Source organism: Myxine glutinosa, chromosome 4 (assembly GCF_964187855.1).
Source record: "Myxine glutinosa chromosome 4, kmMyxGlut1.1, whole genome shotgun sequence".
Taxonomy (NCBI): Eukaryota; Metazoa; Chordata; class Myxini; order Myxiniformes; family Myxinidae; genus Myxine; species Myxine glutinosa.
Genome location: NC_136264.1, coordinates 158,275,472 through 158,292,514, shown reverse-complemented (window position 1 = coordinate 158,292,514; position 17,043 = coordinate 158,275,472). Strand labels below are relative to the sequence as shown.

The 17,043-nt window shown below is 43.3% G+C and overlaps 1 protein-coding gene across 1 annotated transcript in view; it reads left to right on the top strand.

The window, feature by feature from the left end:
- Positions 1 to 17,043, top strand: part of LOC137412487 (TNFAIP3-interacting protein 1) — a 67,284-nt gene that overhangs the window by 30,356 nt on the left and 19,885 nt on the right. Inside the window, exons 12-14 of the mRNA XM_078776659.1 lie at positions 4,282 to 4,392; positions 6,797 to 6,925; positions 8,087 to 8,212. Of these exons, the coding sequence (XP_078632785.1) occupies positions 4,282 to 4,392; positions 6,797 to 6,925; positions 8,087 to 8,212 (366 nt within the window). The remainder of the gene's footprint in view (positions 1 to 4,281; positions 4,393 to 6,796; positions 6,926 to 8,086; positions 8,213 to 17,043) is intronic.

Here is a 17,043-nt window from a genome sequence, read left to right as displayed (position 1 = left end):
CACCTATTAGAGCCAAGGGTGTACTTACTTTTTCCACAGAAGGAAATGGCATCTCTGTTAATTTTTTGTTGAATAAATTATTGCAAAGTCAATTTTTCATTGTTTTTTGTTAAATTAGATCACTTTTATCTATAGATACTGTTGAAATGAAGATCAAATATTGATATGTCCACATATGCTAAAAAGATTTTTAAAAACACCATGCGGTGTACTTACTTTTTCCACATGCGAAATTTGCATTTATGTTTATTTAAATTATACAATGGACTACAAAATGTAAATGTTTCATGATATTTGTGATATTATATCACCTTTATCTATCAATATTGTTGAAATGAAGATCAAATATATATGTTGAAATGTTACACATTTATTTACGTTACGTTACGTTACGTTACACATTACACATTTTCAATGTTGAAATATTGCACATTTATTTAGATTTTCGAGTCCAGGCATCAAACTTTTATTTTCAGAGTCCTGTACCAGGAGGAATGGAAACATGACTTCATCATGAATAAAGATCATCCTCATTAGTTTAAGAATCAAAATAATTAGTGCTAATTACACCTTTAATTAGACTAATGAGTACAAACGTGAAATATGTCTCACAAATAAAAGCTGACCATACATCTAACAAGAATCAGCTACTTAAGAACGAAAATAAATCGGACTAAAGGTCTTAATCGTGTTAAAGTAGTTGGCCGTGGCTGTAATGAAATGTATCAAGTGGTAAGCATGTTCGGCAAAATGTCTGCAAACATTTCAGTGAAACTGCAGCAAATGGATACATGAATGTTTGAACGACATCGGAAATTTTGTCGAGTCACTCATCTTCATCAACCGATGACAGAGACAGGTGATCGATCATCACTGTCGCAATCACTGTCATTCACCATTTCATCATCGAGCTTGAACTTCTCAGCGAGCTGCGGACCCTCAAACCAGACAATATCGTAGGAACCATCTAATAGCTCTCAACCCTCTTCTGGAGATTTATCCATTTGTTGTTCATCAGCATGTGCCCACATCCTTGCCATAAATGCTGATTGCTGCACATGGAGAAGGAACCCTGCTCTGCATGGTGAAAAACTGCAGGCAGCGTTCCCCTTCAATTTGCCAAGTGGATTTTTGGGTTTCTTGGATGGGTGATAGGCCTTGTTGAATGCAAGAAACCGAGCGTGACTCAATGAGGTCTCTTTCCTGAAACTGTACATGCTACACATGAATGTCTCGATGGCATCCAGTGTAGTTTTGATTTTCTTCTCACATGCCAAAGAGAAGATTGTCATGGGGACCGCAAGGCTAACCCCCACTCTAGCAGGGAAAATGGCCTTAAAATGCATGTTGTTGTTGTTGTATGCCAAAGTAGCGAACGCCTCCTTGAACGCCTCCTATCTAAATTGTGGAGATGCAGAGGGGGCCCTTCATCACCATATAACAAGTCAAAACAAGAAAAAGAGCAATCGGAGATTGCAAACCCTCGTCAGGATGTATTTTCAGTGGTTTTAAGGCTTTTGTGTTAAAACAAATATGGCGGCCGAACCACGTGACCGATGACGTCATCATTTTTGTTTTCTCCACCAGTTTATGCCGACATGGCGCGAAAGAAATTTCATCTTGATTGGATGAAGTTTTGTACTTGTCGAATTATGATGTCATAATGGAGGCACCTATGACGTCATCATTAACATATTTCACTCCCCATGGAGAGTTCTTTACAATGAGCCATGTCTCAATTTTTTCCTATTCAGCGCTTTCGGAGATATAGAGGTGCAAAGTTTTTCGGTTTTTCAAAGATGGCGGTCGAACCACGTGCCATATGACGTCATAATTATCATTTAAAAATTATACAGGTGGAGTTGCACCTATGGTGAAAATTTCCTGTCAATCGGACCAACGATTGCAGAGAAAATCATATTTATTCTGTACGGACAAACAAACAAACAGACAAACAAACAAACAGACAAACAAATGGACTCAAATGCAATACCCTCTCCTCCAGCGAGGGTAATAAGGATTTAATATGGATGATGTGTCATGCAATGTGGTCTGGATTCAATGCTCAGTATTACACTAACCATTTACCATGACGAGTGGTCCATTACATGCCAAATTTACAACAGCCACCAACAATTTTAGACGTCGAGACGCCCCGTATTGCACAGCCGTGTGCTAAATAATGCAATCAATGATGTGCAATTGTGTCTTGTGATCTCAACATTGCAAAGCTAGCTTTGCAAATTCCGTCTGCAAAGTCACAGGTGTGCGATGATATTTTCATTATGTTTGGTGCTTTCCACATGCAGATGGCTTTCTTCAAAGCAATCGGAAAGTTTGTTGGTGCTTCTGGAGGACCGAAAATTCTGACAATGCGGCATATTAGCAGCTGGGTCTCTGCATGGTCTTCAATCTGGCACTCACGTTGGTAGATGCAGACTGTTGCATGAGCTCCTAGCCCTTGCTTTTCAAGTCCTCCATTTTCGTTCCTTTCTGACAATGACCGAATTGGATGAATAAGTCGTGGTAGCACTACAGATCTTTTTTTCTGGTAATGATGAGACAGTTGGAGGTGATGGACAATCCAATAGTGGGTGAGGTTCTCTGAGAGTATGGTGAGTACACGAATAAAACGCAGATGAGTGAACACTGAAAGACTGCGCAATTCTGGGTAATGGATGTCTACTACATCAAAGACTACCATATGTTTGATGCATCCGGATTAACAACATCGACCTATTCGTGGATGATTTGTCAAGGATCGTTGGACTGTTCTTTGTTGCCAACCATGTGAACTTTGCACGATGGATGAGCTAATCTGCGTGATATGGACAACACCCATCCTGGTGTTCATGCTATCCTCGAGAGGAGAGCTTTCACCATGAGAAGGAGCAAAAATGACTTTTCTCAATTCCCCGTTGATCTCACACTTTATAACAAAAAATAAATGCTGACGTCGCATCGAGATTGACTGGAATTTCAGCAGTCACAAACAATTTCAATGCACACTTGCGATGGATGCTAAAAAAGTCACTTAGGGCATCAATGGTCACCACCCTGAATGAAATCTCAGACATGAATACAGTCGACGCTGAATTGTGCCCAGCAATGATTAGAAAAGACGATGGCGACTTGGAAAAGAGAATCTGCGCCATTGAAAATCATGCAATCCATTCAGAGAAACTCTCACAGGTGTGCTGTGCAATATCCAGACAGGTAAAGCATCCAGTGTGGCTGTAAAGCAGTACATCCTTTATTTCCACCAAAAGGGGGAGAAGCAGTACACTGCATTCACACCGGCCTGCATACAAGATACTGCTCGCTTTGAGTAACCAATCAAGAGAAAACAAAATCTTCAACTTTGAACGTGATGATGTCAAAAACAGACGAGCACCAAATAAGAAAGTCGTCGAGTTGAAATGCACACACGACTTACTGGGCCGGCTCGTCATCTTGGCACGGAAACAGAAAATTGATCTCCAGCACATGCTATCCTTCCCGTTTATTCCTGAGCCATTGTCCATGTGCACATATGGAACCACTAAAACGAGTACCCATCCCAAATGATGGGAAAGGCTAGCAAAAGTATCCCCTCCTCTCTCTCTCTCTCTCCCTCTCCTTCACCCCCTGCCCCGTCCCTCCTCCCCACTCTCTCTCCCCACTCCGTTGTTCCTCCCTCATATCCCGCTCCCTCCCCCACTCCCCTCTCCCTCCCCTCACACCCCACTTCCTCTCTCCCCCTACTCTCCTCTCCTCTCCACATGTCCATGCTCTATCCTTTTTAAATGACTAATTTCCTTTTCAGGTTTTTTTCGCTTTCACAATTCACTTTTAGTTGTTGCTTATACTGTATTTGATATTTGATGTACCATACTCGTTACTGAGCATTGGTGCCGCCAAAGCAGCTTCCTGAGCAAGGGTTGTACTGAGTGGTTTGCCGTTGCCTTCCCAGTAGTAGTTTGGGAAGGAATTTGTAATTTGTTCAGGATGCCGGCGATAGCTCTCCCACTCTTCATGAAGGACACCGTGGGGTTCTTTAACGTCCATCAAGTTTGGTGCACTGAATGCACACTGTTTTTAGTTTGGTGCACTGATTTTAACCTAATTCTGTTTTGAAAGCTACTTCATCAAGAAATGAGAGATAACTTTTATCTCCAACTTTGGCAAAGTCTCCCATCGCTCATTCTTCTTTCTGTGATGGAGGTGTTGCCATTTGTCCTGTACTGCATGCAATGTTTTAACGAGTTAGTAACCATCCACACTTGCATCCCATTGTCCCAGCAGCAGGAACGACAGCGACTTGAAAGTGAGTTGTGTGAGGCTCGTGCAGAGGCAGAACTTCAGAATCGCAAATTGGAGCAGATGGACAGAGAGGTCCGCCGACTCAACAAGGTATGCCTAAACAACCAATAGCTGTGCACATGATGTTCAAAAATTTTCCACGTTTTTTTGGCACTTGCATTTGTAAATGCATCAAGAGTGATAAAGTAACCGTACGTGCATGATGCTCAAAGCTCAGTTGGCTTGATCTGTCTTTACTTGCTTGCAGGCTTCTCTTGCAAGATTGTCAAACGGGTGTCACATGTTGTCCTGCCCTAACACTTGTTCAGGAAAATGCTGTCACTATTTGTGACATAGAATGGTGGATAAGAAGGATAATTCTATGTGTGACATTCCCATGAAATGCACTTCCCTCCATAATGGCTCCTTTTCATTCTGAATTACTCATCGACGAGCCAATTTTTAATGCATGAACAGAACACTTGAGCTTTGTGAATTTTGTTTTTGTTATCTACAAATCTATTATAGCCACATTAGTATCGAAAGTGCAAACACTTTTGCAAATGAATGAAAATGCACCCTGACAAGTTGCAAATATTTTATTTTCGTACACGGGTGTGAGATGGTGCAGAAGATCCCGCTGATTGTGCATGCGATTATATATACAGTACTGTATTGGTGTAAATCCCATCAGAAATTACGGGGCCAAGAGCATCCTCCCATCACCAGCTCAGCACAGTTGTAAAGAATATAACTCACAGGCTTGTAGATTTACTTTTGTTTCATGAAGAAAAGTGTGATTATTTTAGAAATACGTTTATTATAAAAGTGATAACGGAATTTAAAATGACATGCCTGCTAGAGCGGGGGTTAGCCTTGCGGGCCCCATGACAATCATGGTTCCCTGTTTGAGGCAATGTTTTTATGGCCAGATGCCCTTCCTGACGCCAACCCTTGGTCACGCTCTTCTGATGCGCAGGGGGAGGGAGTAACCAGGAAGAGATATTAAGGAATCAGAGACATCATGAAGGAGGAAAGTTTCTGTTAAGCAGATCAAGTCTGGATTGTCAGAAGCAACCTGAATGGAGAGATCAATCAGGTTTGAGCGAAGGCCCCGGATGTTTGAGGGTCCATACCGTTAATGAGGAGAGAGCGGGAGCATCGGGTGCAGGACAGGGGAGGGGAGGGGTAGGGTCAGATGAAGGATGAGAGGGGGATGTTGGGAGAGCAGTTGATCGTGTGTCAGAGATTACAGAATAGTTACAAGAGAGGGAAGGATGAGGAGGACGAAAGGTTTGATGGTGATGGGATGAGGCACAGTGAGGGGTTGTTTGTGGGGGGGGGGGGGGGGCAGAGGAAAGTAGAAGGTTGGGGGAGGTGGAGGTATGAGATGGAAGGGAGACGAAGTGGGGAGGAGGCAGCTTTAAGGAGGAGGTGGGAGGGGGGAGAATTTGGGAGGGATGGTTTGGGGGGAGGGGTTGGGGGGGAGTTTTGAATGGGAGGGGCAAGGGGGGAGTTTAGGATGGGAGGGGCAAGGGGAGAGATTTGGGAGGGGAGGGGCAAAGGGGGGAGTTTAGAAAGTGGATGATTAATGAAAGACGAACATTTCTAACAATTTGGGTTCATTGTGATTTTCAAGTTAGCGATCCATTTAAGAACGATGGAGGAGGGGTTGAATGAATGTAAATTTAGAGTATGTAGTGATTTAGAATTGTAAGAGATTGATTATATTTTTTAATCTGTCAAAGAGAACCATGACAATTACAATGAGTTGGAGAGGAAATTGAAAAAAGCCTTTTAAATAGGAAGAAAAACAGCGTGTTGTAATATACCACTGAATAAAACACTGCAGTGGAAAGTTTAAACATATTTAAACAGAACCGTGAAGAACAATCTGATATTCACAAAAATACCAACGGGGAGAGGGAGCCGAGAGGGACAACCACGAGTCATGTGAACAGGGCAAAAGGTGGAAGGCAAGGAGATAATGGAGGCGGGGCGAGACAGCGCACGTGGGCAGAATCACATGATGGGCCAACTTCACACGTGGAGAATGGGAAATAAATGTTTTTGTTTTTTTTGTTTTGTTTTGGGGGGGGGGGGGGGAAGAAGAGGGTGGTTAAAAAACGTTAGACAAAGAGTAGATGTACGGGGACGTTTGGGGGAGAAAGGGAAATCTAAAAACCTAGCAAAAACAGCGAAGGAAGAAACAAACTTCGACGGGGGACAGGGGAAGCCTGAGGCAAGGCCGCAACACGCGAGTAGAAGGTTGGGGGAGGTGCGAGATCTCGAATTATTGTTATTTAGAAGCTTTGTTATTTAGAAGTATGGTGATAAAATGTGCAACATGTTTGTGATGCCCATCAAATATATTTTAATGGTTTGTATACTGCGGTGGGAGTTTTAAGTGGTGAAAGAAGCAATCTAACCATCAAGTTGCTATTTATTGATGGAGTTCAGAGTGGGCACTGGAGTCTAAGTTATGGGGAGGGAGCATAATATTCTGCATTTTCAGGCTTTGGCTGATGCATTGGCTCACGGTCCTGGTGCAATCCCTGTAGCAAGCCGGAAGGACCAGGCTCATTTTCCTGAATGTGAAGGCCGTGAAGATTTGTTAACTCAAGTTGCAGTATTAAAAGAACAGGTGAGTTTGGACATCATTTTCCTGTCTCGATGCCATGGTTTGTTGAACAGCTTTGTCTCAGAGATTGGAAGGTTAACATACTATTTTCACATAGACGGAAGAGTTACAGATTAACAAATTGAATGAGAAAAGTGATTGCAGGTAGGGATGAGGGATGTCATATGTGATAATTGGGTATTTAAACTTTTAAGGAAAAAAGGAAGATTTTGATTTGATGAGCACAGGGAAGCACTTCTATAGATGGGTGACCAAGGAGTGACGATCATTTGAAAGCTTGGCATTTCAGAAATTGACTTGAAGTGGGACAATCAGTTGTGTGTAACATGCAAGAGCGGGGCAGGGATGAATGGCTGGGAAGAATGAGCTATATTGCTAGATATAAGGGAGTTGCATGCCTCGGGATCCATATATGTCTATTGTAATACAGAAATTTTCTTTTTATGCCTCCGCTGCCAAAGTCACTGGAGGCATTATGTTTTCGGGTTGTCTGTCTGGCTGTCCGTCGGTCCATCCATGATAACTTGAGAACTGCTGAAGGGATCTGAGTCAAACTTGGTGCAGGTATGCATAATGAGGTAAAGATGAACTGATTAAATTTTTGGGTTATGAGGTCAAAGGTCAGAGGTCATGTGAGGTGAAAATCCTGTTACCGCGTTAACTTGTGAACCAGTGATGGGATTCTGACCAAATTATGTACAAGTATGTCGTATGATGCAACGATGAACTGATTTGATTTTGTGTTCAACAGGTCAAATGTCAGATGTCCCATCGGGTAAAAATTCTGTTACCGAGCTAACTTGTGAACCAGTCGTGGGATTTTGAACAAATTTGGTATAAGTATATATGATGCAAAGACGAACTGATTGGATTATGGCATCAAGAGGTCAGAGGTCATGTTAGGTTACAATTATTTCGTTACCACGATAACCTAAGAACTGCTGAAGAGATCTAAGTCAAATTTGGTGCAGGTAAGTATAATGACGTAAACATGAACTGATTAGATTTTGGGGTCAAGAGTTCAAAGGTCAGAGGTCATGTTAAGTAAAAATTATGTTGTTGCACCATCTTGTGAACTAGTGATGGGATTTTGAACAAATTTTGCACGAAATGTCAGGCTATCCAAAATTATCAACTTTTAATCCTTGCATTTATGGACAACAGGTAAAGATCTATGAAGAGGATTTCCGCAAAGAACGAGCAGATCGAGAGCGCATGAACACCCAGAATGAAGAGATTAGGCTGGAAGACCTGAAACTCAAAGAGAAAATGAATTTGACGAGTGCCAAGGTGAGGTGATTTGACGAGATTGGGCTATCCTTTGATTGTGTGGGAAATCCTTTTTTTGCAGATGGTGTGAGAAAGCCTTTCCATAAGCCCAGCTAATACATCGGATGATTTGTTTTACCACCTGGCGTGGTTTAGCAGGAAGGAACAACCAATCGACTTCCAGTACTTTTCCCTAAACCTGGTGGCAGTTTTGATGAAAAAGGAAGATTTTGACATTTTGTACAGGTTATCTTCGTTCAGCGAAGCACGCATCATTGGGACAGTCAACCTACATATGGTTCCTTACTGTTTTTTTCCCCAGACTTTCAGCGACCTCCTCGTTTACCACCCACTGGCTATAAGCTAATCATGTGGAAATCCATTTGGATTACCTTCGCGACGATTTAATATCTTGCAACACGTCTACCTGCCGAGGCTTCTGGCATATATTAATGATTTTCCAGTTTTGCCTTGTGGACTTGTTTGTTTTGGTATTTTTTTTTCATGGAGTTTGCAGATTCTTGCAGTTCGTACATTGTATTTTCTACAGAAGGAACTCAACTTTGTTTTGAATGTGAATATTGTGGTTAAAGAACTTGTGACTATTTTTCACCTGACTGTAAGGTGCCCAACAAGTTAATGTGAGGTGGGTTTAGCAAGCGGACCCACCACTCAGCTGGCATCCGTTTTCCAGTTTGCTTCCTTCAGTCATCGTACGCAGAACAAAATGTGAATTCTGTAGTATCCCAAATTTAATACAAAAGTAAATTTCTAATTGACTCAAATCATCATAGATCAATTGTGTTGTTATTACTTGTGCCACCAAAGATGGACGGAGGTTATGCTTTCACTCCTGTCTGACTGTGTGTGTTTCTGTATAAGTGAGCAGGATATCTCAAAAAGTTGTGGACGGATTCAGACAAACTTTGGTGGACAGGTTGTGTGTGTGACATGGACAAAAGGATTCGATTTTGGTGAAGATCTGAATTCAGATCCTGAATTTTTAAAGTAATTCTTTACCATGGAGTGATAGGGCTAAAAACCATATACTGCACTGTATAGCAGGGTATCCCAAAAAGTTTTGGATGGTGGTCGATACTTGGTTGACAGGTTGGGTGTGTGACAAGGAAGAATTGTTTTCATTTTGGTGAAGGTCCAAATTCTGATGCGAATTTTTTTAAATTTTGTAAGTAATTCTTCACCATTGAGAGATGAGGCCAAAAACGATATATAGCACGGTGTTTCAAAAAGTTGTGAATGAGTTATGGCAAAACATGGTGGATAAGTTGGTTACATATCAAGAACAATCAGATTAGATTTTGGTTCAGGTGCGGAAACAGATCCGGCCTATCAGCAGGATACAAAATGTAAACTGTTCAGCCTGGCAGAGGTATGCGCTCCATCGAGTGCTATTCTCCTTTTTGTTGTTTTAAAAGTGGATCATTTTCTTGCATGAAGTTAGACTGTATAATAGACTGATAATGACTGCCTTAAGCCTGTGTCTTGCTTGCCTTGCACTGCACTGTACTGCTTTATCGTTTGCATCCTCGTCCTCTTTAACACCGATCTGAATTCAAATATATGAATGAGGATATTGCAAAGAGGTGGGGGAGCCTTTAACCCTCGGTTAAAGAAAACCAGTTAATTGCTTATAGGTTAAGGTTATAACTTCAAATATAAAATAGCTTTTACAAGTACATAATATATATATGTATGTATGTATGTATGTATGTATGTATTGTTACGTGGTCCCCTCGGTGAATACCTGGTCTCGGTGACCCCCGGACCGTGAGAGGAACTTCGCCAGAAAGCTGTATTAAATATGCGCTTTCGCCACGCAATCCATATGAATTTCACCCCAGGAGACAACTGACGTTCAAGGATATATTTCAATGGGAATGACCATACAATTGCAATGACACAACCACGGAGATTTTCCCCGAGCAATCAACCATATACAACCATCAACAATTCCCAATTCACAAGCACTTTCCTATGAGTAAGATGGCCATCTTATATACGTGTGTCCCGGTGAGTACTCACGACACCCTTTTGGTCTCGGTCCCGCACAATGTCTCTGGGCCCCTCCTGACCAAGATGATGGTCGCCGTCACCGCACTCGGGCGGTAGAACGAACCCCGGGTGGACGTGTTTCCACCGGGCAGGTATCGTACCAGGCACCGTGGCTGCAGCCCCTCGTGGCCACGCGAGGCGGATACGGTAAAACAAGCCAAACCCCACGCCGCTTGCAAGGCGGGTTAGGCCCCAACTTGCGACCCGCACGCGTCTATTTGGACGGTGCCGCGAACGAGGCCAGACGCGGGTTCGATGCACGGCCCCACGTCAACTTGACGTCTCCACCGGGCCGGTACACGTTCCGGTAATTCCTCTCGCCAGACAGGCTTCGGAACGCCGCTGTTTCACGCAGCGCAAGGTCGATCCCACCCTTTGTCGGAGCGGGGCGAGGAAGAATAATACTCGTCCTTTTTTCCTTGTGTCTTTTCTTCTTCCGTTTCCGGTCACTTCCGTTTCCGGCCACTCCCTCAGAAGGGCTCCTGACCCTCCAACCACAACAACTACACAACAACTTAATATACTACACACGGATAAGCAAAGACCTGAATGGTAATTCACATACATTCATATAAATATGTAACAGTATGTATATGTATATGTATATGTATGCATGTATGTATATGTATGTATGTATGTATATGTATGTATGTATGTATATATGTATATATGTATATATATATATATATACTGTTACGGATCTCCGACGTCGGCTCTCCCCTTATAAAGGGGGGGGGTTAATCCCCTTGCATTTTATCTGGCCGACGCGATCCTGAAGTTATCACGTCCTTCCTGGGCAGCGTTGGGTCGGGTTTGTTAGGCCTAGGGATTCGCTACTACCTAAGTACCAACGCTGACCGAGAACGAGGAGATAACTCCCGCCCGAATCACAGATATTGATGGAATATTGCCGAGCGGATAGCAATCCGTGATCCGAGCTGTTAACCAAGACTAGACCAGATTCTAAGCGGTTCCGAATCGCACCACGGGTACCCAATGGAGAAAAGACTAGGACAATCGGATAAAGAGGAAACCAGAAAGAACAGGGTATTTTATTAACAATTTGTACAATTAAAGAGAAGAGGAAAAGAAAGGAATGTACAGGAAGAGGAAGGAAAAGTACACAGGGCAGCCTTAGACGGTCTTACTCTATTCCTTGGACACGGGCCCGATCGCTCTCAGATTCGGTCTCAGACTCCAGACTCACACGGGGATGCAGATGGTAGGGTGGAAGGTCCGGCGATGGTGTCCAGGCTCCAGTCCGGCTCCGGTCCAGCAGACGAAACCCGGCAGGCAGCTCTCCACGTAGTGTAACGCGAGCGGACAATTATAATGACGGGGGAAGGTAAGCTTGGGCTATCGGCGTACGTAATTCGTGTACCGGTGCTTTTGTACTGGCGCTACCGGTCTTACTCGCCCCAAGCGCCCCTCCCCAATGTCCTGCACGCTGCGGTTCTTGGCAATGCGTGCCGCGCGCTCGCTCTTAGTACAGCGGGTTGCCACAGCGGGTCCTTTGTAATACCAATGCTTGGCTTCAGTCTTCGGTAATGAGCGCTGCTCCGTAAGTTCTTATCACACTGCACCTTCCTCGCGAGTCCGTTATAATCGCATTGGTCCTTCCAAGTCCTTCAAATCGCAGCAGTCCTTTCGAGGGCTTTGCGTGCGCGCTTTTATAACCAAGCCAGCGAACGCTCTCGGAGCCCAAAACCACGCCCTGTCAGGCGATCTCACTCCAGCCCTGGTTGGCTGGTTATGGCTTACCGGCCCCGCCCTGATGGCTGGTTGATGTGGCCACACCCCCACTTCGCGCTCCTCCCTCTCTCTCAGGCCTACCTCGTGGCCTTTGCCTAGTTCCAGTTAATCAACAACCAAAGAACAGCGGCGCTGCTGGTGGCCAAAGTGCAACTGCGGCTAACAAACCAGCATGGAGCAGCAAACGCTGTTGCAGCGCAAGCCTAAAGGCAGCGAACGCTGCTGGCAAGGCAACTGCAAAAGCCAACCAGCGAAACAAAAGGAAAAGTCTCCTCAGAGGTGGAAGTTGGGGGTGAAGGCTGGAATGATAGCTGGATGGATGGATGGATGGATGGATGGATGTTGGGGAACCTAGGTTATTTAATTTACACAACGCAGATGCAACTATTGGAAATGGCCTTAATCTAAACACATACTAAGAAATAACTAACGGTTTAAGGTGACCTACGTGTTGCATGTGGCTTATCTATGGGGTGCTACCTTTACCTTTATTAAACAATGTTATTTACAAAAGTGTGGGTTCTCAAAACCACAACAATATATATATATATATATATATATATATATATATATATATATATATATATATATATATATATATATATATATATATATATATATATATATATATATATATATATATAATATTTATATATATATATATATAATATATATATAATATTTATATATATATATATATATATTTATATATAATATTGTTATGAATTTGGTAGAGCAATATCTAGAGCTAGGTAGATCTGAATAGGTAGGTATTCGGCTGTCGTGACAGGGACTCTACATGTAATAAGTTCTTGATGTTTAGGCGTTTGTCGGGGTAAGATGTATGATTGTGGATCTACCTGGAGGTCCGAGTGTTAAATAGTGAGGGATTAAAGGTAACGCCCCTGTGAGTCTCACCTGGTAGTCAAACCTTTGTCCATTATGGCACTGCAAACCACATAAATATTAGTTAGGTCCTTAGCGCAACATTAAATAATTCCCTTTCCCTGACATTGACTTCGTAATAAATAGACAGGAAACCAGGCCAAAAACACCGCCACGGTTGGCCGCCGCCGTTCGCACCTCAAAGGCCCACCAACCTCGCGTGTTACGTGTTACAAAACGACCGCGGGGGGGTCGCGGACGGGAGATGTCAGGAGTCGCATGCCGCAGAGGGCGTGACCTGGGCGAGTTGGGAGGCTGTGATTGGCTGAGGAGTGCGCCAATGTGACGTCATCGGCCACCAATATATGCGACGGTCGGACGCCATTTCAGAGAGTTGAGTTCGTGGCAGTCCAGAGAGTACACAGGAAGTTCGTTGGAGCACACAGTCGACGCGGAGACACAGTTGGTGGAAAAAGCTCCCCGAAGACAGTTGGGGGAAAAGCTCCCCGAAGGCAGTTGGTGGAGAGTTCGTTAGAACAACAAGCACACAGAGCACGCGGCAGTTCGCAGCAGTTCGTTGCAAGTCGAGCCCTCCGTTGAACCATTGGTGCACGGGCCTTGTGGAGATCGTCCTCGTGTGAAGCTGCTGGCCACGCGTCGGACGCGTGGTGCTTGGAGCGGGGCCTCGTGGAGCTTGGAGCGAAGGACCTGGTGGTGTGCGATCGGGCCAAAAGGAGCGGTGTTGGACGGCCGCCACGCCAGACGACGAAAGACAGATAAGCCGCATCCGCGTACATTTGAACGACGTGACGTGTTATTTTTGTATTCATAATCTCCCTCGTATCGTGTTTGCTGTCAGTCGTGTGGGGACGTCCCGATTTAGAGTTATTAGATTTACCGGCGCGGCTTTTTCACTGTATTACTATTCGATAATAAATCCTTATATTATTTTCTGTATATATATCTGAACGCAGTTTTCCTGGGTGTTTGATTTTAATAGATAAGGTTGCGGAGCCTTCGCTGTGTCCCGCCATTCCGCGCGTTTGTGTTGAACTTGAGTCCGCCATTGAGTGTTCGCCTCGGGAGTTAAAGTCTCGCAAATCGGCCATCCGTAACTGTGGTGTTAATCACAGTTGCGTAACAATATATATTTATATATAATATATATATATATATAATATATATATATATATATAATATATATATATATAATATATATATATATATAATATATATATATATATAATATATATATATATATAATATATATATATATATAATATATATATATATATATATATATATATATAGCTATATTATAATAGCCGTAGATAATTCTGTCTGTCTGTCTGTTGGGCGTCTGTCCGGGGTATGGCTTACTCGGTTTGCAGAGTAGCTCCACCCATAGCTCCACCCATTCTGGGAGTGGCTGCATATAATTTTAAACAAATATCCACCATTTTATTAACTCACATAGCTTTGCATTTCCACACTCGCATTTTATTAACCCACCTGTTTTGTAGGCCCGTGGTGTCTTGCTCTCTCTCCCAGTTTTATTTCAAATCAAATTCAATATATCATTTCATTTTTCACAGTCGCTAACATAGTTTTAGACTCCGTTGAAAAAAAACGGGAAGAAAATCCAATGAAAGTTGCCGTTTATAGAACGAAATGAATTCTCAAACGCCTGTAACTTCAAGGCCATCGAGTCTCTCTCACGCCTTTATCTCCAATCTAACTCACCATATGATTTCATTTTTATCGATGGTTTTGGACTCGGTGTCAGCAATAATTGAGAACATTCCACACACGCGGGAAAATGCAGAGATATATTTTTAAAAATCGCGTCATGGTGTATTTTCGCGTCGGCAACGTGTCACACGTTGACACCGCCCAAAAATCGCGTCACACCGCCCAACATGACACCGACGGCAACGTGTCGATATATATTAAAAATTCGCTTTTGCTTTTCCGTTAAGATATATTACTTTTTCGTTTGATGACAGTCGTCACAAAAACGTCAACAATGATGCCGACATATATTTCTTCGTTTTTATTTCATTCAACATTATTAGCCGGAAGTAAAATATGTTTCAGGAAATTACCGAGAGATATTTCTTCGTTTTTTTATTAGTTATGTGCGCATACACTTTAAATAGGTTTATTTGAAATCTTTAATTTTCCACAATATAATTTACTTGCCATTTATCATTTGATGATTACGAGACAAATTCCTCTTGAGGATCGTGACAATTCATGCACTGCGTGGAAACTTCTATTTCCAAAATGAATGAGACGATCGATGAAGAACGCAGACTTGAACAGGATGCAGCAAGAAAGCGAATGAGACGGGCGAACGAGTCCATCGACGAACGTCAATGCAAACTTGCGGGGTCACCCATGGGAATCCCACGGGCATGGATGTGTGTGACATTTCGACATATTGAGTTAGATGCTGCACATTCATTTTTACAAAATGGTTACTGGCAAGTCATCAGATCCAGAAATGGTGTAATGAACACAATTTATTTACGCGCAAGCAAGAAAGCAAGACGGCCCGATTTCCGATTCCGACAGGCCGACGGGCGAGACGGGCCGATTTGGAGCAAGAAAAAGAATGAGACGGGAGAAAAACGAGAGAAATGAGACGGGGAAAGCCGATTGGAGAGGCGAGTGAGGAGCGATTGGAGAGGAGAGTGAGGAGCGATTGGAGAGGCGAGTGAGGAGCGATTGGAGAGGCGAGTGAGGAGCGATTGGAGAGGCGAGTGAGGAGCGATTGGAGAGGCGAGTGAGGAGCGATTGGAGAGGCGAGTGAGGAGCGATTGGAGAGGCGAGTGAGGAGCGATTGGAGAGGCGAGTGAGGGATTGGAGAGGAGAGGAATGTGAGGGATTGGAGAGGAGAGGAGTGCTAGGTGGAGAGAGGAGAGTGTCAGGTGGAGAGAGAGGAGAGTGTCAGGTGGAGAGAGGAGAGTGTCAGGTGGAGAGGAGTGAGGGGTCACATATTATGTGAAATAAATAAATTGTGTTCATTACACCATTTCTGGATCTGATGACTTGCCAGTAACCATTTTGTAAAATTGAATGTGCAGCATCTAACTCAATATGTCGAAATGTCACACACGTCCATGCCCGTGGGATTCCCACGGGTGACCCCACTATATTTCTTCGTTTTTATTTCATTCAACATTATTATCCGGAAGTAAAGGTTCACATGTTCATTTCACGTGTGCAAAAACAAACTCCATTTCACGTGTGCATGGACATGAAACACAGATGGGAAATTGCTTAGAGATATTTCGTTCGAAGCAATTATACACCGCCCAAATAAAATATTTCACCGATACACCGAGCGAATTTCAGCGAATTTCAGGAAATTACCCAGAGATATTTCTTCGTTTTTATTTCATTAGTTACTAGCAGAAGTACTCAGCGTTGCCGGGCGGGGGAGGGGGGAAGGGCATGTATACTTTAAACGTGTGTGTGTGTGTGTGTGTGTGTGTGTGTGTGTGTGTGTGTGTGTGTGTGTGTGTGTGTGTGTGTGTGTGTGTGTGTGTGTGTATATATATATATATATATATATATATATATATATATATATATATATATATATTGTAACGAATTTGAGAAGTGTAACGGTTTTGGAGAAGTGTAACAATTTTGGAGAAAGTGTAACGAATGTGAAAAGTATGGTTTTGTTGTGTGTAACACCCTCGTAATGTAAATAATGGTCGCAGCCGTCCTCCTAGTTAATTCCATGAAACTTACACACAGGCCACGATATATCTTTTTAAATAGTTTATTTCCTTATTCTATGTAGGCTAAATATGTGTTTCCCACTAGATTGACTGCATTGTATCAAACGAAATAAGCGTAGGCCCCTTTCAATTTCCCCAAACATCTCCGCTCTCCAAAGTTCCTTTCAAAAGCGGTGCGAGTGGTGTTCAATCCCGCAAGCCGCCATTGGCCATGTGCTCATCTCGGAGAAGAGGGGGGTAGGAGCCGCCAACTCACAGGCGTGGCACGTCGTCATGATCAAAGGAGGAATCGGACAGCCCTAACAGACCAACCAGCACCGCGGTTAGCGACCCGGTAGGCGTGCCCTCGCAGCCGGCGGCTTGATTCCGCCCCGAGTAATAAAAGCG